This window comes from Caloenas nicobarica, chromosome 11 (assembly GCF_036013445.1).
Source record: "Caloenas nicobarica isolate bCalNic1 chromosome 11, bCalNic1.hap1, whole genome shotgun sequence".
In the NCBI taxonomy this organism is placed as follows: domain Eukaryota; kingdom Metazoa; phylum Chordata; class Aves; order Columbiformes; family Columbidae; genus Caloenas; species Caloenas nicobarica.
In genome coordinates, this window is record NC_088255.1 from 10,391,102 (window position 1) to 10,417,972 (window position 26,871).

At 40.6% G+C, this 26,871-nt stretch overlaps 1 protein-coding gene across 1 annotated transcript in view; it reads right to left on the bottom strand.

Annotated features, from left to right (window-relative positions):
* The window catches only part of LOC135992861 (contactin-4), a 161,764-nt gene that overhangs the window by 29,932 nt on the left and 104,961 nt on the right, over positions 1-26,871 (bottom strand). Inside the window, exon 11 of the mRNA XM_065642267.1 lies at positions 9,072-9,199. Within this exon, the coding sequence (XP_065498339.1) occupies positions 9,072-9,199 (128 nt within the window). The remainder of the gene's footprint in view (positions 1-9,071; positions 9,200-26,871) is intronic.

A 26,871-nucleotide genomic window follows, 5' to 3' on the forward strand; every position in this document is an offset into this window, starting at 1 on the left:
CCAGCGCAGGGCAACGAAGATGATTAAGGGAGTGGAGCATCTCCCTTATGAGGAAAGGCTGAGGGAGCTGGGTCTCTTTAGCTTGGAGAAGAGGAGACTGAGGGGAGACCTCATTAATGTTTATCAATATATAAAGGGTGAGTGTCACGAGGATGGAGCCAGGCTCTTCTCGGTGACAACCAACGGTAAGACAAAGGGTGATGGGTTCAAACTGGAACACAAGAGGTTCCACTTAAATTTGAGAAGAAACTTCTTCTCAGTGAGGGTGACACTGGAACAGGCTGCCCAGCGGGGTTGTGGAGTCTCCTTCTCTGGAGACATTCAAAACCCGCCTGGACGCCTTCCTGTGTAACCTCATCTGGGTGTTCCTGCTCCGGTGGGGGGATTGGACTGGATGAGCTTTTGAGGTCCCTTCCAATCCCTAACATTCTGTGATTCTGTGAAGCTGCTCCGTAGGAGTCAATATATTTGTATTTCTGCTTTTAAAAATGTAACTCTAATAATGCTAGAGATAAGTCCAAAATTGGCAAGAGAGATAGGCTAGAGATTTATGCTTTTTAATATCAAGCTCTTCACCAAGACAACTTTTATCACATTAATGGCTAAATCATGCTGATTGTAAAACAGCCAAAATGAGGCAATTAGTAAGGCCTGTGACAGCCACAGAAAACAAAATGCACAAGGTTTTTAGCACAAGCCAGATGGATATCTTCAATATATTTCTTATTGTCTGCTTGTGGTAATATATTCAATTAAACTGAATCAGTACTACAGAAGACCCTTTGAATTGCCTGAAAAAAATTAATTGTCTGCTGCAAATTTAATGAAGCTTAACAGTTGTATTATGTTTACAAGTTTTATTTGTTATGATCGGTAAGTGTTTACAAGGAAAAAAACCCCTAACTTACTGCATTCAACTAGCTGTAAGAGCAAACCATTGGTATTTTACAGCTTATTTCAATTCCATGTTTCTTTACCATTCGCTGTTTTTGTCCTTAGCAGCTGACCTGATTTTTTTCTCTTCTAAATAAGAAACCAACAGCTCTTGCAGTGCTGTTCATTCACGGGTTGTTGTCAGTTAAGTGTCACTCAGCAGTTCGACCACAAACTTGTGTTACGTCATGTCCCCAAAGGGGCCGATGGAAATGCCCAGCCATGGGCTGGCCCCTCTAATGCTTGCTATGATCCTCATCAATGTTCAGGCAAGGTCACCAACTTTCTCCAGCACAATGTGGCTGATAGTCCACAGCTGTCATGTTTGACAAGTCCACATTAAGGAAATCAAAAGCAAAAGGCGCATCTGAGCAGACCTGAGGAGAGCTGGATTTGGGGAAGGCTTGACAAGCGATGAAACATCTGCTTCTCATTTTGCCACTTCTTTAATCTCAGAATAATTACAACAGTTTTTGCTTCAATCAACTGTCAGAAAAATGGAAATGCTGACATGATACACAGCTATTTCATCTACCCTAGGGTGCTTTGGGGCAGATCTGATTTTTCTGTTGACCTGAGGTTCTCACCTGAACAGAGATGAGAGAAAACCTAAATGTTTACCAGGCTCATGTGTAAGACGTGCAGAGGAGAGGAACCTGCCAGCTCTGAAACACAAAGGTGAGCTCCTTACAGCTGCAGAAGTCAATTCAGATAAGCATTGTATAACAACCTTGATTGTTGTTTGCAGTTGCATCTGAAACTATAAAATACTTGATTAAACCTTATGTTTGAAGCGACATATATAGAAGAGCTCCTTAAAAGCTGCAAGGACCCTGAGGTATCTACTCGATACCAGCCCCATCACCAGCTTCTACTTCAAGTTTTTTCACCCAGGGTTCATTAAGGAGATTCAGCACAGTGCAGCCTGAAGTGTTGGGGCTACCACGGTTGAAGGGAGGGAGGAGTAGATGCAGCAGATGCATAGCTTTCATTTATAATTGTGCCTTTCATGCAGTGCTTTGGGTCATAATTTTACTGAAACCTAGCAAAAGACCCTTAATTGTGTCCTAGAAATAATTGGTGTTGGTGGAAATAGTCCAATTAGAGCTGAATACATTCCTTTGCAAATCTACAGCTAAAGAATATTGCTTTCATTGTCAATTGTTACAATCAAGTCTTTGCTACTGGTTGTGAGTTAGAAGTTCAGAAAGATTTTAAAACTTAGAAATAAGTTTTATTTCCTAAGCACAAGAATACAGCAACATGTACACATGAATATATCAGTGCTTACATATCTCTACGTCTCTCTCTAATCCTTTTTTGCCTATAAATCCCTGATTTAGAGATTCTGGAGAGCAATACTTTGTATTCTAAACTGACTTTTTCCCCCTGAAATTTTTAAAAACCAATGTGTTAGACCTGATACGGAATATTCATTTATATCTGGACTACATATAAAAACTGCTAAACTACTAAAACCAACTTTAACAATAATAAAATTTCATTTGACTTTTTCAGAGTTCTGAGTCTTTGGTAAGTGTAGAAAATCTTGGCTTTGATACCAGCCGAACACACACACCTAGTGTGCTATCCAGCATAATTATAAAAAGCCCATAAAATATGACCAGCCCTAAAGAGCTGCTCTGGGATTATTAGTTTAAATTCTGCCTCTCTTTTTAAAATTATATTTTGTGCTTTCAACACCAGGTGTTATTTAACCAGGTCCTTTCTTAAGGGCTGAGGCATAACCACCATGAATTTAAATTAGACTGAGTTGAACCGTAAGAAAAAAGAAGAAAAGACCTTGCATGACCTTAAACACTGCTGGATCAAGACAGACCTCAGCTAGAGTGACAAGGGGCTATTCATGTTTCAAAATGATTAGCCACTAAACCCACGACATATGGACGGATGGTATGGAAAATGCCTGCAATAGCTTTGTGGGACAGATTTCCATATGAGCAAAGAAGCAGCAACGTATCTGATAGGCGAAAAATCAAGGAGGTATAGAAAGGGGTTCGGTAGTGTGGATAGTGCTTAAATGAGTTAACGGATTTTTGTATCTGCTGCATTTTTTCCCTTGACCAATGTAAAAAAACCAAAACAAAACACCGACTTCTTAATGTATGGCTTACTCTCCCCTCTTGGGAAAAAAGCTAAACCTCCACTTGAAGCAACTGATATCCCAGTTACTCAGTAATCAAGACACAGGTGAGAGCAGCTGGTAAAAATCATGGCACTAGAATTATTTGTATTCACTGATTAAAACAAACAAACAAAAAACCCAAACACAAACGAACAAAAACCTAAAACCAAAATCAGGACACTCATGAAAATACACACATTCCTTGCTGAAAGATTAGCATTAAAACATCGCACAGTTCCTTTGCAGCCAGATCCCTTCAGAGCACACCCTAACAAAGGAAAGACATTTGTTAATGCACCCAACACCTCTGCAGAGGTTGGCAGATATATTTCAAAAAAGCTATATGTATTTTTGACTAAGAGAAAGTCAGGTTTATTAAACACCACCATTTTTGTTGATGGACTCAGTAATGGCACTATTTGAGAACTAGCTCAGTAGTAGGCAAGTCCAGTATTTGCTGATCTCAGCAGTGCAAATGGCCATAGCGTTAGATTTAAGGCAGGTAGTGAAGCCAAAGCAGATACTAAAGAACACAGTCAGCAATACTAGCCCTGTTATGCAGAATCAGTGTCTGTGATAATGGAAATAAATTACTTTTTAAGTATAAAACAAGAAACAAATAGACACATACACCATCCTAAGGATGGAAATAATTTTGTAAGGAACACAAAACTGTGATCTAAAACTTGTACAATAACACTCTGGATATTCACTCTAGATTGAGTTTATTTATGAATATCCAACAACAACAAAAATCAGAATCATGGTAATGGGTAAAGGTTTCCAAAAGAATAAAATAACCCTCTGAAAACCCATGAGGGATATCATTCAGACTGTATGATTTTTCCATCTCATTTTGATCTGTTTTCTGAGTTTTATTCTTCAAACTACTACAGCAGAAACATGGGATTAATTTAAAAGTCTGTCTGAACCCTTACATTTATAAACAAATAATATATTTTAAAAAAATCCAACTGAAGGCATTATATTAATTTGTCTTTAACACCATTATGGAGGGTTATGATGATGCCTTCAAAAGTAAAATGAACTACAAATGACAAACTCTACTCCTGTGTAATTCAGTAGCCGGTACTTCGTGATGAGCACTGTTGGTGCTCATACATCTGCAACCAGGCTCTGTGCTGTTCAGCTTCAGAAGGCTGATGGGTACAAAGGTATCAAAGCCCCCTCAGCCCAACCAAAGAACATTATGCACAGGCAGAAAAGAAGGCATAAGCAATTCCGTTTGATTGCATGTGTGCTCGTTAGCACATATCAGCTTACTGTATTATGTGGAAATTAAGCTCAAATGACTTGAAGAAACACTGCACCGTGCATTCTCAGCCACGTTCAACCCCAAACTTCTGAAACATGTAATAGCAGACAGATGGTCAGTTATTAGAGAGCAAATTCTCTCCACTGGCACACGCCTGTGGAGCTGGAGAACTAAACTCTGTTCAGTTCTTTATAGGCAGCATAATATTCATAATCTCTGAAGATGAAAAAATGGTCACTCCTTATCTACTAAGACAATCCATAGTAGTATAAATCCCCTCTGGCTCCATGGATACGAGGCAAGTACAACACATTTTCCAAGAACATAGTTCAATACTGATCAAGTGATGTCAAAACGGCAACAACCACATTGAAACAGTGACAACCACAGATGGCAATGTGAGCCAGGTAGACCCTTGCATCCCATCAACGCTGTTTTTACAGAGCACAAAGGCTGCGTCCATGCCAATCAGCTCAGCACTACCTCTGACCTATGAGCCCAGCTACTTTAAAGGACTAGAATAACACAGTAAAAATTGCAAGTTTAAAGGCAATAACACCTGAAGCCTCTGAAAAGTTACTCGATAATGGGCCAGAATCTACAGTATTTAATCAATCATTTCAATTCTAAGTCCAATACACCAATTCAGCATGCACACAAAGGAATAGGCTTTGAATGGAAAATATGCAATTTTACAGAAAATAATTTGGATCACTGTGCTGGACAAAATAAAGACTATCAGCCTATTCAAGTGTGAGGAAAAAATAACCTACTGACATTATCTTTATACTCTTTTTCTGCTAAAGTGATACGAATACCAGCTAACAAAAGTTCTCTTGCTTTTACTGCCTTGAGTCCTCCCATGACAGTCCAAACAAGATGAGCTAATGGCAGCAGGAAAATGTTAAAGGTGCATCATAATGAAACCAGCAAATAAAGTCATCAGAACTTGCCCTTGTCAGAGATGCAGCAATGTGACCAGAATTGCTGTACTTCCTGACAAGAACAGAAGTGTACAGACTCTACTATATATAAAAAATTATATAAATACACATTTTTATACAGACAGATTTATAGCTCAGAACACAGCCAAGAGGAAAGCAGATGTTTGAGAAGCAGCCACACATGTCTATGGTGGGTACCACAATCCGTTCACCTCCAAAGTCACAAAAGCAAAGCTGGCCACAGGCTCATCAAGATATTTGTGGGTCTGCTGGGAAACAAGCTGCATGACAAAGATTTTCTCATGCTTGGTGGTGGTGATATGCTATTATCATCTGCATTCTGGTCATTAGCTTGTTTGTGCTGCTTCTTCCATACCTAATGCTGTCAGAGAAACTTCATTTAGTCATTGCCACTGAAGGGCACAAGCTGGGTCATTAGCACCAGGAGCCTCTTCTTGTGCTTCCTATATTCAGAGCTTGCAATGTCTTGAAATTAGTTTCCTATTTCAGAGTTGCTGCTATATTAGCCAATTTATATTACTGCATTAAATACAAATAAACTCATATTGTACAGTCTATGCCTGTTTACAGTTTGTCATTTAATCCCCCAGTACTTAGAGAGTCTATAGTCTTTCTGTGTGTCAGAAGAATTGAACATTTAGCCTCAAGTAGAAGAAAAAAATGGGGAAAAAGAGATGGAAAATAAATATTTCTATACTACATGTAAGCACATAGCATGTTTTACATAGCTCTGAACACTGTCTGTGGGATTCTTCTCTATCCTTACAAATTCAATCCTGCTTTTTAATTTAAAGGTCAAACCATACATGCAAGTTTGCAAGATTTCGGGTCTCAGAGGCCAGAGTGGTTCTTGTTTAGCACCAGCCAACAGAACAAACCCAAACCACAACCTCACTGGTTCGGAAAACCACTGAGGTTCACCAGTTCTGACAACAGCATGTTAATACACAGCCCTATGGGCACCCGTCAGAATTTCATATTTTTTAAGCTGTCTACTCATGCATAATATGAATATTTATTCATCCCTATCTGGTTGTTTGCCAGAGATTTATTTTAAGCTCCTTGGTTCTGGTGTAACAGATATTCTTCTCCTCCCATCCTCGTCTACACTGTCTTTGACACTGTCAGCACCTGGCCCCGAGAGAGAAAATTAAAAAAAAAAAAAAAAAAAAAGGAAAAAAAAAAGAAAAGAAAAAAAGAAAACACAGGAAATGTCTTTTGACCTTCACGGTTTTTTACTCAATGACATCAGATAAGTTAGAAAAGAATAGAAGCATATCCTAAGGTCAAAAAACTTATCAGCTGATAAATTAGGCTTTTTGTACACTGCAAAACTGAGTTAAAATAAGGTATTCAGTCATATTTCCGTCAAAACTTCCTGGTGTTTTACTTAGGGCAGAGAAACTCAAGCATTTCAGTATAAAATACAGTATTTTACACAGTTCATTTGGAGTTCAGAATAGTTTCTGCTCTTTTATACTTTTTATGGGATAGACTTGGAAATTGCATTTCTCGGTTTGCTGTTAATATCCACATCTTGGGCTTAAGAGTTTATTCTCTGCTTCATGCACATGTGCCGCTCCCATTAATGCTAATGGAATCGAGTTAAAACGGAGCACTCAGGGAGAAAAAACCACTTGCTAATCCTTTATAACCTTACCGCAAAGAAAAGTGATTTGTAAACCACGTGAACCCAAAGATCAGGTACAATTGCTGCTGACTATTGTGCTCGGAGTTACGGGTTATTCCTTGGGTACCGCAAGGAAGAAAGGATAAAGCCACGAACTACGGAAGCATGACTCTTCAATAACAGAAACAAAACACATTCCCGTTTTCAACGACCGGCTTTTTCACGGTGCTACAAGCTGTCCCTGAACTGCAGACCCTGATTCAATGCCCTTGATGCATTGCAGCACTCGGGAAACCAGAAGGACCTCAGCTGCGCGCAGCCTGGAGAAGACAAGCCGGTCCCTGCCGCTGCGAGCACAGGCCACCACCCTCCTGCGGTCCCCGTGGAGGCCGGGAAAGGACGTTTGGGCTGCGTTTATCATTTTGCTCTCCAGTTTTGCTCTGGGGCAGACCGTAGCTGATCGACTGTTTTAATAATAGACAAGGTCTTTTATGCATTTGTTTTTCCTCAGCATTGCTTTCGTAGCTATTTGCTGTGGGTGCCTCCTCAGGATGACACAGATTAGGAAAAGGCAGAGTCAGCTCACATACAGATCTAATGCTGATCTTCACTTGCCTCTGTTTTTGTTTGCAGGGACTGACACGGGCACAGGGCAAATGCCATGCAAGCTCTTCAAAACAATCCCAAATCTGAAGAACTCTTGGTATCACTATGCAACAGCAGAAGACACAAAGGGATAACACAGCCCTGGGGATGTGCCATGAAGCACAACCCCAGAAACATCCCATCTAACTATAAATACCTGGCTGGATAGCTAAGGTGGAGGCAAACGTTTTGCTCTGAGGAAAACCTGCTGCTGTGCCACTGTCACCAGCAGTTCGTAACTGTGACAGGGGCTCAGCAGCTTTATCAGCGCTTGCTCGATCCTGACATTACTTGCTGAAATGTGCTACGACTATAAAAAAGCATGGATTAAAACTTGCATTGAAATATTTTGAAGTATTCCCTATATAGCATAAAAATAATTGATGGGGAGAGGCTCTCACCAAATACTATCCATCAATGCCAATATATGGGAGAATTAAAACTGGCAGCATTACAGCTTTGTGATTGATTTATTGCTTTGTAATCAATCTTTTCTGATTTGTTATCCAATACAGGTTTTTCCCCAAATAAGGAGGAAATGAAGAGTGATTTTAAGTGTAATCATCTATATGTTCATTGCCTATAATAATTCATCAGACATTGGATTAGTGGTAAGCAGGCCAAAAATTAATTTAAGACATCTGTCAGTGTCTCTCATTGTTTATCAAACTGTTACTTGAAATACTTTCGTCAAATGTTATAGCTTTTGTTTTTGAAAACACTATTTGACAGAAGAATTCTGAACACACATAAATAAATGCTTTGAATTTCTGAAATGGAGAAATCCAGCCCTGGATAAGAAATAGTGAAATTAAATCAGAGTTTGTGCATCTTTTCAAAAACTATAACATTGAATTGCAATGCTGAAACTCTTGCATCATTCTGCAACAAGATGAGATGTATTAAAGAGTTCAGAAGGTTTTTTAAAAAGATAATAGAAGTTTAGGAATAACAAGAATAAACGAAGTTTAACTAGATAAGAGATGTTTTTAAAGGACACCACCTAACTTCAGCATGCTGAGGGCAACACTTCTCTACAGGCGCACCATGGCGTTATGCATGTCCTTTGTAAAACTGAATCTTAGGACACAGCTGGCTGCAGTGACAGCAAATATTTCTCACACATGATTACTGGCCATTGCTAGAAACAAGTCATACAGTGATACAGACAAGGGATCTGGCTTTGTATTACAGTTCACGTATCATTTGCGGTATAATTTTAAACTATGTATGAAAACAAATACGTTAACTTGCTGCAAGCACCCTCAGTCAGCGTGACCACAGACACCTTCTTGCTGTTAACGTCTCCAACCCACAAGGCTCATCAGGTTTCTGAGATGCAAAAGACAATTTAATCCCCAAGGCTACACTTACATCAGCATCAAATGGGAAAGGGGTAACATGCATGGAGCTGCCTGGGATGCTCTTGGACGCTAAAATGGAATATCAGTCATATGCAACAAAAATTGCAATTACCTTTCACAACCAAGCTGCCTGTGCTGCTTGCTGTCCCAAAGTGGTTTGTGGCCACACAGGTGTAACTTCCCGCATCGGATTTGGTGACGTTGACAATCCGGAGGCTCCCATCGTCCAAAACAGTGATTCTGGGAAGACAGCAGACAGAAAAGTTACATATTTTTTAAGTTAACATAAAACTCTTCTGAGTCTGCATTAATTATTGATGTTTTGAACAACAGACAGTGCATTGCCCATTACAGAGGGAGTTTAGCTGACAGAAAACTCTTAGGACATAATTAATAAATACTGATGCATCATTTACATGAGGTTTCTGTGTCTTTACTTGGGGGCAACTTTAATTTATACACCGGCAGCTTGTGTAGGTTTTACACATGTCTGTATTTGATATTCAGCATTCACCATGACAACCCTTGCAACACGTGATACACAGGCTACATCTCAAAATCTCCACGCTTGCTGCTTAACAACGTAAAAGCTTCTGTTGAACAGAAGAAATGAAGCAGGTGTTTCATTGCTGCTTTTTTCCAAGAAGGCTGATGGCTTTTCAGCAAGGGTACCAAGCTGCCAAGTTTCCCCTCCGCACATTCCACCTCTCTGCCTGCAGTAAAACTCAGCCCATGGGGCATATCTGCAGTTGCATTGCAAGTTGAAAAAAAAAAAAACAACCAACAAGAAACCAACCAACACACTATTTCATTCCCATCCCCTCCTCACATACGTATTCCCATCACAACAGCATTTTTATTCTGCAGTGGTACATGTCTCTTGGAGGGCAAGATGCAGGAGAGGATGGCAGGTTAATTCCTGGGGTGATCCCTGGCTCCTCCTCGTGCACAAGGGCTGCATTTGAGGCTTTCCTTGTTCTCCCAATTAGCTTTGTCTCCTGATCCATTTTCAATTAAAACAGAAAACCTGATCCTGCCCAGCAAATCCCATCAAAGCATGAATGACCTGTGTCTCATGGAGGCATAATCTAAAGAGACTCCAGAAAAATCTTTTCCCCAGCCTAATATCACCTCTTTTAGCAAAATACTTGGTTGTCTGCTTCAGTATCACATTTTGCAGCACAATCTGCTTTCTCCCCTTTGAGACCTACACTGAAAATCTTGTATTAATTCCTGCCTTCTCCTGCTCAATTATTTCCCAATTTAACTAATTTGAAAGAAAATGAAGAAGCCTTCTTGCATCCTTAACACCAATCAAGCTCTGTGCAACTGCACTGAGAAATCAGGCAGAAAGAAACTTTGCAAACAATACTTGCACCACTGCAGAAGTACTTCCTACCTGAGAAGTCTTTATGAAACAGACTGTATGAATCAGCATGAGCTTTTTCTGTCCCTTACGGCCATAGAACAGCCTACTCTGACAGCAGCCACCAAATCTCCATCCTGGCTACCCTCTCCCTGACCTGCTCTTGCAGCAGCACAACAACACGCAGGTCAGCTGGCAGAGACCAGGGACAGAGGTTATATTCATACATCAATAGCAGTGATATTAATAGAAGTTTCTCAACTGGCTTATAGGTCTCCAAATTGTTGCAGTCAGTAACATTCACTAACGTAATTTATTATTGCAGGATTCCAGTGCCATATATTTGCTTCTGTAGCACTTGCTGCAGCTCAATAATTGGAAGAGAGTAGTATATAGCTACTTGTCTCTTATCTTCACGACTATGTTGGCACAAATCAATGCACTTATTACATTAAACGTGCACTGGAGCACAGGGCTTGCCACACTGGTCTCCAGTGCTGGAGCCTGGGCAGAGGCAGCACCAGAAGCTCCCAAGGAATTACTTACTGCTCTTATTAACTGCAGGTCTTCGAAAAGAACGGTGCCTTTCTAAAAGTTGAAGGTGCCCTTGGCATGCATTAAAATTCAAATCAATATAAACAACAAAACAAGCTCAGCAACATGCTCCAGCTCAAGAAGGACCATGTGGCTCCAGTGCTGCCCATGCCAGGCTCTGCACTCACTCCTTCAGCATTTTTGCCATCCCAAGAAATCCAGAAGAAAGTAATGTTTTCGGCTATTTCTGTACAGTTGAGATTTTATTTTTATTTATTTATATTTTACTTTTAGCTATATGCTTGGAACCTATTTGCTGGATAATCTCTTCCATGGATCATTTTAATTGTATCTGTTGATGAAGCTAGCTTTAATTTCAAATTCTAATGCCTTTTCTTTGTCTTCCTCATGTTATTGGTTTCCTTCTAAGTTGTCTTTATTTCCAGTGCAAAATTAGTTTGTAGTTAATGTGGACTCAATCACTCGAGACGACCTTTGGATAAGGACAGTCAATCCATCGTTGGCTTTGGCACATCTCAGGGAGTTAGTGCTGTCTTTATCTCATTCCTTTTCTAAACTGAAAGCTACAGCTGGCTGGCTTTACAATTTGAGCACAAAGATATCCTTTAACTCTGGTAATATGCTGCAAAGAGTTCAGGTGGGACTTGCACCGAGTTCTTCAAGCCCCTTCCCCAGACAAGCTCCAGGCATGTTTCATTCCCATCTGGCAACTAATTTCCTGCACACTCTTGTAAATGACCAGCATTAAAATTGACCAATAGTTGTGCAAATGAACTGATTTTTTTAAATATATCAGACCATTAAAACCTTACTGTGACTCACTGATTAGGAGGCATTATGGTTATGTGGTTCTTTTTGCTGAAGGTGCTTTTCTACACTGAATGTTTTGTCCTCTAATTTGAATCCAATGTGCTAGAAGTTAACGAGTAATTATTTTAACACTTTGAAATTTCTTACAGTTAATTGAGAAAGTAGGAAGAGCTTTCACTGATTTTGCTTATTCACAACTGTTCTTTGTAGACGTATCTGCATTAAATGAGAGGATGGGGTCATTTCGGGCCACCAAGGGTTCTCAAACTGCTAATTGGCTTGAAAGCAAACATCCCTTCATCAAACACTTTTAGCAGTTTGGTTGAAGAAGTTTTTTCAAGACACAAAGTTCAAATTAAATGAAGCACTGTTCAGTACGCTTTCTTCCTCTTCTGCTGAAATAGATCCCCCAAATGTTATCTAATAAGATGCCTAGGAAGACATAAAAATAAACCACATTCCAATAAACATGTGTATTACTTCAGAACAGAGTGCTGGTTGCTGAATATGCACCTCTTTAAACCATCGCAAACCCAAAAAATGAGCTCCTGACTTGCTATTGGATGTTCTGGGTTCCCTGTCACTACTAACCACAACAGTGCTAACAACAACTAAAAAGGTAAATCTCTTCTTATACAGGTTAATGCAACTGCTCTACTGATTACCTGGCTCATGGTCATTGCTAATACCAGAGAAAATCAAAGAAGATAAAAATATCCATTTGAAAAAAAGAGATGATAGAAGATAGGTTAGCATCCTTATATAAAGAAAGGTCATCTATTTTAAACATAGCATTTGTAAGGGAGAATCTGTTGGTCTGTGTTGTCAACTGAGATTTCAGGTCCACAGAGAGCAGAGACACATCTGAAATTAGGAGATAAAAAGGTCGTTTGTTTCCTAAACCAAAGCATTGGGTTCTACCTCAGGAAGAGCTGACCTTGTCAGTGTTTTGATCAAAACTCTTCTGGGGACAAAGGACCTTTAAAAATGCTGAAAACATTTCTCCCTAGCCTTCCTTGCCCATTTTTTTTGCTGCTGCAGCAGCAAAAAGTTGCAAGCTGAACACTTTGCATTACCCTAAAGAAGCCTTTTCCAAAACCAACAGGCATGGTTTCTGCACCAGGTTTTGTTGATGCTGCGTGCCCGACAACTGCGCCTGCCCTTTGTGAGCTCTGCAGGACTGGAAGCCTCTTAAAGCATTTGACTGTTTGCTTGGTGTGAACCTTGAAATGTACATGAAGGAGAAGGAGTCATCTTTATGGATGACAAATATCTAAACGTGTTAGAATTGCACAGAGCTCTGCTATGTTAAGACACTCATATTACCTAGAAAGGTCCCACCTTGGCATCACAGCCACATCATCGCATCTGTTAAGTTGCCCATCACGTTACCTCCAACCCTGAATTGAGTGCAATAGATCTGGTTCGTGTAGCTCACTGCAGCATTCCCCACTGCTGGGCAGGATTCCCAGGAGCTGATAAATATTTCTCAGTCAGTAACATATGCATTTAGAGATAGAATATGTCTTGCTGAGATCAGTAGAGTTTTATCATTGACTTTCTGAAAACGACATCAAGCCCTCATTTGAAATATAAATGATGACTGAAAACTGCAAAACTCCCAGAGTGCATAATAAAACTGAGTGTCAGTAATTACCTCCAGCCCAGCTCCAAGGAAATCTGACCTTTGGGTTTCTGACTGCATCACTTGCATCTACCAAAACATACCTACGACCTGCTGCTCAGGTTTGACCTCACGCTTTGACGAAATGTTTGCTTAAAAATCCCAGACTTACAGTATGTTCTGTAACATCTTGCTCTGTTGTTTAATTAAAAGAAAATCTCTGTGGGTCCAGGAACCAGCACTGCAGAGCCAGGGGTCGTTCAGCCTCACCTGTATCTCGCAGTTGCCAGGTGAAAGCTTTTGCAGGGATGAGTAGTAGGTCCTTGCACTAACCTTTCCATTGCAAATTTTTTTCTAACTTGCAAAGTACACACATCATTGATAGAAGATCTGCACCAGACAGACGATGCTGCAGGTATCCCTCAATATATTCTTCTCAGCTTGCCCTCTATTTTTCTGTTCAGCAGAAGGAAATGTGCAGAATATGAATGGATCACAGATGCAGTGCATATGGCAGTCGTGACGGTCATGGTTATCTTCCCCAGGGACGCCGCATGCAGGCGGGCAGCTCAACTACCAGACTGCAGATTAGAGCTCCAATGCTTCTTTCGAGCAAAGTTCTCATAACTAGAAAATGACTTTTTTTTTTTCCCCTCTTTTTCTCAAATGGTTTTATTAGCACTGCTACAATGAAATAAGGTATGTTGTTTCTTATCTGATAATTTTAGCATTTTAATTAATGAAATACAAGCATAACTATACTTGCTTTCACTGTTGATTAAACACATACCTCTGAAATATTTTGTGCTTAGCCAAGTGAATATTTTAATTTTTTTTTTTCCCCAGGAAACAATGCTTAGGATGTCCAATCCTTCTTCTGTTACAGGGAGAAAAGATGTCTTAGAGCAAGCATTTAAATGAATGTCAGTTGGAAGAAACACACACTGAGTGCAATTTGAGATAAAACTACCATTGATCCCTTCATGTACAGCCTTTGTGGCAGTGGTTGACGTGGCTATTGAAAAGAGACTGTGGTGCTAGAGTTCTTCTAAGAGATAATCTGTCTTCTGAGAGAGGATTTAGGCTAAATGTACCTGTGAAAAAACACTGTATTTCAGCCGACATGATGAATGGCCTATTGTCCATCCTCCAGAGCCTTGCCTGGGCTGTGGCGGTTGGAAGCAGAGGAAAAAAGCAAAAGCAAGAGATATACCAGACTGCAATCTCCGCGGTGTATTTGCTCAGCCTTTTCCCATAGTCCATAGGCAGGAATACCTAGAGCAATTTTTAGCCTTACAGCAACTTCACTTCATGCCACAACTCTACTGCAAATGTAAATTATTCCAGGCAATTGCATTATTTATCAAATTATTTCTATTTCTATCACGTGTCTTTGTAGCAGTTTATTACCTTTTCAATAATGCTTCCCATGCAATGAGGCAGAGACTGGGATTATTAAAATGATCTCATAAAAGCAGTATTGCACATTAGGCTATTTCAGGAAAATGCAGTGAAATTTAGAAACACTCACAGGTTTGCCTGAGACGGATTTACTGCTCAGAGCACAGTGCTCCCTGAAGTCAGGGACACCACTCACGAGTACCTGCTCATCACTTGAAGTATGGGCTGGTTCAGAGCATGGTCCACAGCTAATAATTTCTGTGGCCCTGGGATGCTGTCTTCATATGTGACTATAACATTTATGTTGTGTAAATAAATAACAGTAAGGGCAGAGCTTTCTGCTTTGGCACATTAATTCCCATTGAAGTATATGTCAACATCAAAGCCAACTTCTTGGGCTTCACTCAACACCCGCAGTGACCCCCGGTGTGCTGGGAGGAGAGGACGAGTGGGGAGTGTTGATGCTAACCCCCAGCCAGTGCCTCATCACACCACCTGAGACTTCCTACCCAACCTCGATACTGGCGAAAAATGCTCAGCATCCCCCCATAACCAGACAGGGCTTTCCAGGCTTGGGCTTTGCCCACATGCTGTTAGCCCAAATGTTTCTGAAAAAGAGTGTGAAATGGCCGGCGTCTGCACTGCCACCAACGTGGGACATCAACGCATCCCAAGGGCTATGGTCAGGGCAGCAACACGAGCAAAGACAGGACAAGTTGGGTCCATGTTTAGCGGCCGTTAGGATAGCTTCAGGTGAAATGCAGGATGATACCGTTGGTTAGATCTGCGTTACAGCAGTTTCCATTTGATCACCCATCTAAACTCACACCCGATGTAGACAGTCAAACTGCACAGGCAGTCTTCTATACATATGCAACTTCTTGTCCAGAACCTGCTAGTTTTGATTTAGATAACTACCTACAGCTGCTTCGATACTTATTTGTCTATAACTACTTGTCTTTTCATGGTTCACAGAAAAGCCTGATGTAATTTAGAGCTTCAGTCAAAGCCCATTTAATTTAGTGTATGTCTTTTTCCTGGTGAAAGCAGACATTAGATAAGGCCTGCCTTATCCATGACAACTGGCAGGTCTCTTAACAGTAAACTCCCTATAATTAATTCTCAGGTAAGAACTATATTTGCTCAAAATAAACTGAGGTAAAATCCTGTTCCATTGAGTTCAGACATTTCCCATGTGCTTTGCTGGAGATGCATTTTAAAAGGAGCTAAAGAGCCTTAGGATGAAGTGTTTGAACTCCTGAGGTTGCGTGTGGCACAACTACGTGGGGCTACTGGGGTCACGAGTGTGCTTCTCAGTCTCCAAAATATTTATATTTTGTTCAAGTCAAAAACACTGGGCTGGAGATGGCACTGAGGAACAGCACCTACACATCTATGGTGCACAGAATTTGGGTTCATTTGGCATTTTCTGTGCTCTGAGAGCACAAAGAATTCAAACAAATCTTTTGGAAGGTGTTTCTAGGTAATAGCTGCTCTTAACCTTGCTGCACCAAAAAAAATTACAGAGTATTACACTTGTTTTTCTTAGTGATTTCTCAATATTGATCTCCAAGAAAATACTAAGAATGCTTCTTCCAGAGATGTGAACTGTTGTGTGTAAATGTGTTTTCTTTTTAGGCTTTTCATTTACAGGCTTGCTAAGTAAGAAGAATTAAAGGTGAGGAGAGTATAAACTGCACTTCTTTCCAATTATCATAAAAAAATGTAAGTATCTTTCTAGAGAGAGAGAAAAAAAATAAAACATACTTTGCTCACGTAAGTATTTTTGAGAAAATAGTAGGGGCCCCTTTGGCAACATCAAACAACATAACTCCACTGAATTCAATATCAGCTTAAACCAGTCAGGGACCTGGCATGCTAAGTTCTCCCACAATTTTCTTTTTCAACAAATTGTTTATCTGCAATAATGGAGCAGTCCAAATAAATAATACTGTATCCAGCCTATATTAATAACTATAAACACAAAAGCTGTGTTTTGTCATCATTCTCCCTTTGGCCTGTAAATTTTTAAGACAAGTCTGGAATTGATAAAACCTCATCCCAAAGGACTGGGGTGGTGAGAGGGAAAGAAGTGAGCACTTACAGCTATTAGAGACTTCACATAAATTGTTTAAAGATTCCTAGAGTCGGAATTCAAATATAAAAGTATCACTAGGTTATCTAAGACCAGTTTCTCCACAAAATATATTTCTTAAAAACAAACCAAACCAAACCATACACAGGCACTGCTAAGGACCCTGAAGGAAATGAGCAGGCTGTGGTGAATTCCAAATATTAATAATAATAATAGAAACCTTTTGCCTTCTCTCCCTTACTGCTCTTTTTTTCACTAACAGAAAATTAAAATAAATACAGTAAGAAAGACCATGTCATGAAAATAAATATTTGAGGAAGCAGATTTGAGTAAAGCAAAGGAAAGATCAATTTTACAGCTTCTATTCCTTAAACATGAAACAATGATAATTTGAGCTATGTGGGAAGATTCTGAGAGTCTGGAAGGGTCCAATGGTGCAAAGAGCCAATTTTCCATTGATTTTGGTGGGAAATGAAGACCATTCCCCCTGGGAAACTGCCCTTTTGACACAGCTCTTTGACTTCTCGGTTTATTTTCACAGACTAAGTTGGCCATTTGCCATAAACCATGATTGCTGCAACAGCCCAGTGGAGGACGGGGATGCTCCTCGTGGGTACCAGCCACCCCAGGACTTCTCCTCTGGAGCAGCTCTTGCTGGTGGTGGGGAGGGACAAAGTACACTTGCAAACTGCCCTGTGCAAGGCTAAAACATCCCTTTTTGCACAATTACCCACCCAGAGACATGCTGCTCTCCACAAAGCATTCTCTCATACTCAGAATTCTGAGACATGAATCTTGTGTGGAAAGCAGCAGGTGAAATATTCGCTGTGCTTAGTTTTCCAAGGCAGTGACTATAGGCAGAGGCATGGAGATTAAGTGACTTCTCCTGGTCTATGAAGAAGGACAGGAGAAGTCCAAAGAACCAAATTTGGCAGCGCAGCCTCCAGCCACCCTCACCAACAACTCCCTTCCCAACAAGGATAAGCCATCACCTACAGTAAATGCTTTGGAGGTTTGGAGAACACGAGCATCAAAGGAACTCCACTGAAGCTCATAAAAATTATTTTCTTATGAGAAAAAAAAATCCGTGCAAGATTTTCTGTGCATCAGCTGCTGACACAAACCATTTCTGGAAGCATTTGTGAGATTAGAGCAGAAGCAGTAAATGCGTTCTCAGCGTATTTGTTCCAGCTGATACCACCCGAATAGAAGCCCAAAGGCATAGTCTTTCAAAGATAAAACATCTTTTCCTCTAGTTTCAATAAAAAATGCCCACAGTACAAAGATAAATTACCCATTCCACTTGTAACTGGCATTAACATAGATTTGCAAGATCCAAGGACACACATCACATAAAAATGATATTTAAATAATTACCAAAAATATCACCAAGTCTGGTAGATTGTCTGAAAAGTTCATTAGGAATCTTTTTTCCCCCATAGACATATAATTATTTCCTTGGATGTTAAACATGCATTTCTTAAATTGTGGCTCTAACTGTAAAATCATTACCTTCTTGCTCTTGTGAAAATATCCAAGAGAAGAAATATTTGATAATAGTTTTTTCCTTCAAAATGCTACTGACTTACTAAAATCATTATTACTATTTTCTTCAATTGGAGGACAAGTATGAACCACACATCAATCTCAAATTGCATTTAGGAGACTAATTACAGGCATTTATTTTTGAAAGCGTTGGCTGCAGCGTATGCTCCCAACGGAGAGAAACCTGCCTCGCTGCTGGGAGCCAGATCCTGCCGCCTCCGACACAACAGCACCGCGGGGAGGAACTCGCTCTTTCCTGGGGCGTCTTTACAGAGAGGGAGAAATAATTTGGAGTCGTATGCATGGTACCTAGAGATGAATTTAATCATCATAAAGATGAGACACCTCGAGCAGGAAAAGCAGCAGCTATTTAACGGCACACAGCGAGTGACAGCATTTCTGTTGAGGATGTGTAAACACAGGACATGTCTTACTGTGCTCTGGAGGTCTGATGGCTCCAAGATGGGGCTCTCTAGATGCTTCATCCTCTCCTTTCGCCCACCTCTGCAAGCAGGGCTCTATTTTTAAAATTAATACACAAGCCCATTGACTTTTGTAGGTACCTTGGGTCACAGCAGCACTGCAAGTTGGGTCAAACCATGGCTGGGCTGTGGTCGCAAGCTCATTCCAGCAGCAGCAGTAGTGGCAATGATGTCCTACATGTGTATCCCTGACTACTACAATAACACCACAGTGAAAATAATCTACTGGGAAAACAGGAATAGATTGCTGATGTTACAGGAGACTGTGTCAAGGTGTGAGAGAGAGTCTCATTTGTGGAACACCGGCACTTGGCGTAGGTTGGGATTACATTCATCAGCATCTCAGGTATGCTCGACAACAATTTGTGGCTGGTCATAGGAAATAATTTCCCAGCTCTACAGGAGCAGATAAATGAATGTGCAAATTTTAGGGATCAACATAATTACTTTATACATACAAACGAAATAAAACAGCACTGAATCTGGATTCTAAATAAATCTCTAACTCTTCTCAGGTAACCTTTTGCTAGAAATATTTGGCCTGAAACAGAAGGAAAAGACAATGCAAGAATGAACTACAGTTGCCGACTTAATGCTGAAGAAAGGATCAATTGTCAGAAAGCTGATGGACAGCTAAGCTTTGTGAAGATACCATTTATGTGGTTACACGTAGAAACGTATGACAGATATCTCAAACTACAAAAGCAACAGGATGTATTAGCTTTGGTAGATACACACAGAGAAAACAGGTCCATGACCTACTCCTAAAGAGAACTATGGCAAAACTGACTGGTTTTCACCAATGAATTTTAGATCACACAAACCAGTGGTTTTTAGTGTTAGCACACACTAAACTACAGGTACTTAGTGCTGAGTTGACAGATCTACAGCCACCACGGGCTTAAGCTAAAACACACTGTGAACAACAGAACAACACAGCTTCTGCCAAGAAACAAACAGTCCATGAACACGAGGCCATCAAGCCTAGGATGGCTGCTTTCCAATACCTCTGACCATTGAATCAAGTGATTTCCTGGTTCATTTTAGTTCTCTTTTTGCGGAAAATTCGTTAAGGTTGACATGGCAGTTATTTCAGATGTTCCAATGAAGTAGAGCCATCTTCTGCCATTGTCTTTGAAAACTAAGACAAATGCTGCATTGTCGATTCAAACTTCAAAAAGCTATTTGTAGGGTGTCATTTTTCACTTTGCCTAGGCAGGATGTAATGAAAACCCGACAAGTTATTGATGGTTTGGTTACCTGTCTGTCTTAAAGAAATTGCACAGGTGCATCATTTAAAAAGCAAAAAAAAGGAAGACAGTCAACACAACTAATGCAAAACAATGATAGGAAGCATCCTTTGAGGTTTTATTTTCTCCTGAAGTGTCACTAGACTGTGTGTCCAAAAGCTACTGCTGACAATTCATCTCTCAAGTAATCAGTATAAAAATATTAACACGGTTTGTACCCTGGCACCAGACTGGGAAAGATGTGCTGTCTGTCCTATTGCCATTTTCTTTCTGGCTGTTTAAAGTAATTAACAACTAATTAGGAAGTTTGAGGCAACAAATAAAAAATTGGAATCTATACAACTTTTTAAGCTCAAGACACACTGAAGTAATAAGAGAAAAGCCAAGAGGCTTTTTGGCTACAGCTGCCTGGTATCCTACAGCCCCGAGCACAGCTCCAAGCAGCAGACACATCTCCTTCTGACAAGGCTGGGATTTTGGGGGGTGGGGTGTGGGGGGGTGTCTGTTTGTTGTTGGGTTTTTTTTTTGTTTGGTTGGTTTGTTTTGTTTGCAGACAGGTACAAAAACCCAAGCCCTCATCAAACTCCCACTGCTCCTTCCCAGTCTTGCAAGTCCTCATATTCTTTTCAGAAGTTACCAGGGCACTAGGACTTTTAAAACTGAACTTGCCCTTCTAGATTGTCTCTGACTCGAGGCTACAGTGGAGAGCAGCAAAGAAACATCTGGAAGAATCTGGACCTAAATTACTTAAACCCTGAAGCACATAGACCACTTTTGAAAATGAATCATGAGCACTTTCTGCAAGTGTGGTTCTCTCTCCTGAACGTGATTTGACAAGGTCCAAGTTAGCTGGGCACTCTTTACACTTCCAAATGTTGCTGTGACTCAACTTGATGGGTAAATGCCACTATATGCTGCATTTCTGTGCTTTTATTGGTTTTCAGCTAAAAAAAAAATAAAAATCCTCCTGCTTTAAGCAGTGTGGCTTTGTGTGTGCAAGAGTGCGCTCATATATCATGAAGCTTGTCAAGACTGCAAGATAATGGGACCAACTGGGAAAATTTCCATGAAGAGAGTGAGTGTGCCTGGAGTATCTAGGTCAGATCCTGCTCTAACAAAGTGCACTATGAGGGTCCCTTTATGCAGAAACTTGTTTAATTAAGATAACAGATGTTGTTATTATACAAGTCCTAGTGAGTGGCTGTTTAATTGGACACTTTCATATTCTTTGCTACCAGCACGGAACATCATTTGTTTTTTTATGAATTTCCTTCCTTACAATTAAACTGTATAAACAATGCATGCACTGTATATTCATAGAAAAGAAACAGCTCTAATGATGTAAGGGCTTTACATGAACGAGAAAAGGAGAAAAGCAATTTGTTTTGGGGCTTAAAAGTACAATTATTTTTCTGTCCTGGACTGAGTACACGTCTGGCAGCAGGGTAAATGTGTCTTCCAATAGCTTTAGGACAACATTGGGAATGAAGACCATTGCGGGTGTATTTTAAACATTCACTGTTTCAAGGGAATACACATTAGATTTTGACGTGTGCAAGCTCTTACCTAGTGTGCGAGACAGCTGACAACACTGCTGGCCCCACTGCCCTCCTTGCAGCAATGCCCAAAGCACCCCGGAGCAGGGCTCTCCAACACAGTGCCACACTAGACCAGACCTAAACGCTTCACCCCACTGCAGCACCACAGCCTGTCACTGTGCTTTGGGTAACCAGCACATTGGTGGGTGGCTGCTAACAAACACAAGACTGGCAGAAATATAGGATTTCCCTAAATCAACTCTGTTTTGGTTTTCTTCCACATAGTCTATGCTTGGGGAGCAAGGAAGAATGAGCACAGCAGGAAGCCATGGTAGACAGAGACCGAAACATGACATCTCCCTCATCTGCTCTTGAACCATATAAACAGTTCTAGGAAATGACATTATGTCTCTCTGACAGACTGATATACAAAATGAAACACTCTGTCTGAAATAAGTGTAATTATTACCATTATTGCATGCAAATTAAAGTCATTTCTGTAAGTCAAAACAAAGCACCTGAGAAAAGAGGAAAGACTTAGGAAAAAAAAGCGATGCAAATCTTGTATTACAAACCAGCACCTAGCAAGCCCTTCCAACTCTACTCCAGTAAAATTATTCCATGCCAACAGCAAAATATATCCCTTGACCAATTCCATGTGAAATTTTCTTAAGATGCTCTAACAAAATGGTCTTGGGTGGTAAGTTATTAAAAGACAGTTCAATCTGGGCAGCCAAGTAACAAAATGCCCCAGTCTGTGGATGTAGATCACAGGATCAGTCTCAGCTCTGACATTAAACCCCAGGACTCCTGCAGCCAAACCCTTGGATGCTGCATACCTACATGTGCAGATTTGTTAGGCTGCAACTTCATTTTTTTGTGGGCTATGGAAAATAACATCAAAATTAAAGGAGATTTAATTGTTTTTAAATTACCTGGTTTAAATTAACTGGTAAATTAACTGGTTTAAATGATTTTTAAAATGCTTCCTGATCTACAGTTCAAAGAGAATTACAGTTCCATTGCGGGACATTCCTCCAACAGTTTGGAGCGTGGGAGCAGCTGTGACAGAGGCTTATTTAAATTTCAGCTGGCGCTGCTCTGCTCCAGGATTTGTCTCTAATCACACACAGCCTGATTCTCCCTCCTGCACACAGGAAATCTGAACGAACGAGCTGGTGACTACAATGACTTCTGATTTCCACCGCTGCAAGGATGAACCACTCACACTTGCAACCAAGTGCAATTCTCCGTGGGAGTCATGCTGTAATTATGAAGACATGAAAGGTTTACGTGATAAGATCACCTGAAAATAAAGGTTTTAAAACACTAGTCTAAGTAACAAATTTATCTAATGTTGTGGCATTAGATGTAATTGAATTTTTATGAGAGGATTAATGAAATCCTGCAAGAACAATCTGACTACCGTGACTTCCCCTCCTACTCCTGTCAATTCATAATATGTACAATGTAATGCCAGGAAATAATTGTCACAGATAGGAAATCCTGTGGACTGGAAGATGCTTGGCTTGAGGAGTTCAGAAGTTTAAAGGACTCTCCACTAAGGACTTGCTTTCATTCACTTCAGTGTTATACAGGGGCCATCAATTAACGGAAATTTTTCCAGACTTGTGGATAACTATGGATTTCTGTTTTATACTGGTAAATCTCACATAAAACTACCCTTTACCTCTGTAACTCCCACTGATATCTAGGAATGATTGATTTGGTTTCTGAGACAGCTTTGGAGCAAAGTATATATGTCCCGATGGTGTGGAAGATGGGAGGTACGGTGGCAGGCAGCAGTCCCACCTGCTCTTACTTTGTACAGAGTGGCATTAGTAGGACTGAAGACCTTTCTCATAGAGTATAACCGCTGTTTTGCACTGAAATGAGAAGGGAAGATCAAGGATAGAAAATGATCTCTGTATCTCTACCCATATAGAAATAGCCTTTGTTTCCAAGCAGCATTTGCAATATATCTATATCTGTGCTATAGATGTTTCTATATAAAATTTACCTTCTGGAGTCAGGCTATGAACATTATTTTGACTCAGTTAAGCCTCCAAGGCAGGATTTCCATTATTATGGAGATGGACTACCTTTAATGACTGCAATAATGTAATTGTACCCCAGGGCAGAATTCCTAATAATACAATTGCACAGTCCTCAACCACCAGTAAGAGATACCTTGAGGGCAGGTTATTCATTAGGGGTGCACTACACACTACCTCAGTCTCCAGAGAAGAATATGAAACTAAACCCAATAAAGCTCTTTTTTTTTTTTTCCATGGTAGTCTCTTCCCTCCGGGGAAACATTGAACAACACACTTAGTTTTGCCTCCCGGAAAGCAGTAGCTGCCGGAGTAGGGAGTCCCAGCAGCGAAACCTGTTACACACTATTTGTCTCCAGCAAGGACTCCCTAACATTACACTCCATCTGCGAAGTCACAAGAGCCCCAGGAGAAATGCTCGAGCCATTGCCATGGTAGCCACCAGGCTGTACATCAGAATTCAGAGCAAGGACTGACACATTAATGTTGCTTTTAACTCCACCTAGAACTGGAAGGACCATCTGTATTGATTAATCTTCACATGATCAGGTTCAGTTTGGTGAACTATCCAGATGTTTGGGTGCCTCTGAAACTTGAAGGACTCTTTAATGTCAGAGATTTCATTTAAGTTTCTTCTCCCATGCCAGTCTCAAAGTTCTGTTTGCTGCCCTAGATGAAGAGATTTCAGCAACAGCTTTTCCTGGCATCTTCCTATATTTCAACAGATTTTTTTCAACCACCAAGAACGTTCTTGTGTGAAGCCCACACATTAGAGTGAGTGTAAGGAGGTACTAGGACTGGACTCCAGTCAATGCTGCTGTCCCCCAGGACAGCAGGGAAGAGAAGATAACATTTCAGCAACTGAAGAAACCAGAAACACAGCAACCCTAAGCAGAGGACCAGGCACTTGGCGTCTCCTGCCTATGAAGTCAGACAGTGCTGATGAACGATGCCACAATCATCTAAGACAATACAATTTCCTGATTACACATTTGACACAGTTTCCAGGTACAGACTGCAAGGATGGTGTTGTTAATAAAAGTGATGGCAAGGATTCAACACCCTTGTCCCCATGGGAGACACAATCAACTGCGTATAAGAACTAAATAGGTCCAACTGCCAAGGCAATGGAGCGGTGTTCATTAAGACATTTTGCCAGATAGGCCCCACTGGATGATCTGGCTGGCAGAAAATGCCTCGGCTGAAGTAGCAGAAAATTTCACACCTGCTTGGGCACATTTCATGTCTAGTTTCCCATCCAGGGCTTGGTGCTTGGGTGAGAGGCTCCTGGTCCTGGCACGGTGTGCTTGCAGGAGCACAGCAGTGAACCTGCCACAGCCACGAGCACCAACACCTCAGCCTTGATGCGGTTTGTGTTTGAGCTCAACACTGAGTTATGCTCAGAGGACTTGTAGTCACAACCTGTCCTCCCAGCCACTGCTTAACATCTGCCTGGGCACGGGGACCGTGACCAGCAGATAGCAAGGTATATAAGACTTAGCAAGTTTTTATGACTATACCTGCCTCTTGCCTCTGTGTCTCAGGAGAAGGTCGGTCAGAAACATGCTGTAGGTACAGCCTTACACTACTCACACAGATGTGCCCACCCTTCATGGATGCTCTGGTGTGGAGTCCCTTGTGTCTACCATGACTTCAGGTGACTGGGTTTCACTGAGGGGAAATAATCATGTCTCCTTTTCCCAGTTGCCTATTTTCACGAAGCTTTGAAGAAACCTGCAGTTTCCGAGTTCTGTCTCTTCCTCTTCTGACCTTGGTGGAAACCATCTGAAACATCTACAGCCAGTTCAAATAACCAGTTCAAAAGTTGTTTGGAAATAAACACACAGGCAACTTGAACTACCACCTAGCCTTATGTTACCAGTGCCCGAACCAGATTCCTTGGGAAATCAGGTTCTAGGGGTTTCTGCTATATTACAGCATCCAACTTAAGTAAGTTTGCAGATGAGAGAGTAGTGCTAAAAAAACCCAATAAAAAATCACTTTGTTGTCAGCATTGCACAGCAGTGACCAAGCAAGAAGCACAGTCATTCACATTTCTTTACTTTCCTAAGCCCTTGCTCAAATAAACTAATGCTTCCTCTCTCACTCCCAAATTAAAATGAAGAGAAAGAACTGTGCCATGTCTAGGAGGATAGCATCAGAGAAAATAGCCCATTTCAGCTACAAACTGTGCCAGTAAGGATGGGGAGATGGATAGGAACTCATGGGCCTGACAGGCCAAAACTTCCAGTACTTAATACTTCCCATTCTTTGAACAATTTTCACCAGAAGGATAAGTTTTTTCAGTTTTAGAAATCAATATACCTTGATCTATTATAACTTTGACCTTGCACAGCTTTGTACCCTGGCTGCTAGAGAAAGCTCCGTGTAATTGATCACCCAACTCTTCTATCCCAAGAGACGAAGTTGAACAGTCCATAGACAATAGCTTTGTAAAGACCAGGTAATAAGAACTAAATCAGTCAGAAATAGGTTGTTCATTACTTTACTCATTGGGTTCTAAATTCACAATAGCTTTTCACATACTCGTGTACATCACTATAGTATATATTTCAACATACATTACAAGCAGGCAAGATGGAACAAGACTAGACTTTCCAAGACAAAAGAACAGATATGACAGGTTTAAGCTTTTAAAAATAACAATTTCATGTAATTTCTGGCTTTTTAACATTTACTAATAGGACAGGATTTTTCCCATCAATCCTAATGGCTCATCATATTTTGGAGGACTGTCAAGTACAGAGACCTCTCCAGGTCCTGCTCTCGGGTGCTGCACAAGTGGGACAGGGAGCACAACTGCATCTCTACACAGTCAACAACAAATCACTGCAAAACCATGCACGTGAATTTAAAAGGTATGCTCCTACTTCCTATTAATGCTTTCCTTTTGAATTGGAAAAAAAAATGACTTGGCCAGGCTGAAACAGCCATCTCCAAGTCAGGCATTAGGACTGCCAAATTAACTACTGACTTCAAATAATTCCTGTTTGTGGGACATTTAGTAATGTACCAGAGCAGTGTAATTTGCAGTGGAGAGTTTTATCTCCTGGGAAATTTTTTGAAAAACAATGGCTATTCAGAGCAATGCAGAGGCAAAATATTTGCTTCTTAGAATGTATCTTTATCAGCTTTTGGGCAGGGATGCTTTAATAGTACACAGAGACTGGG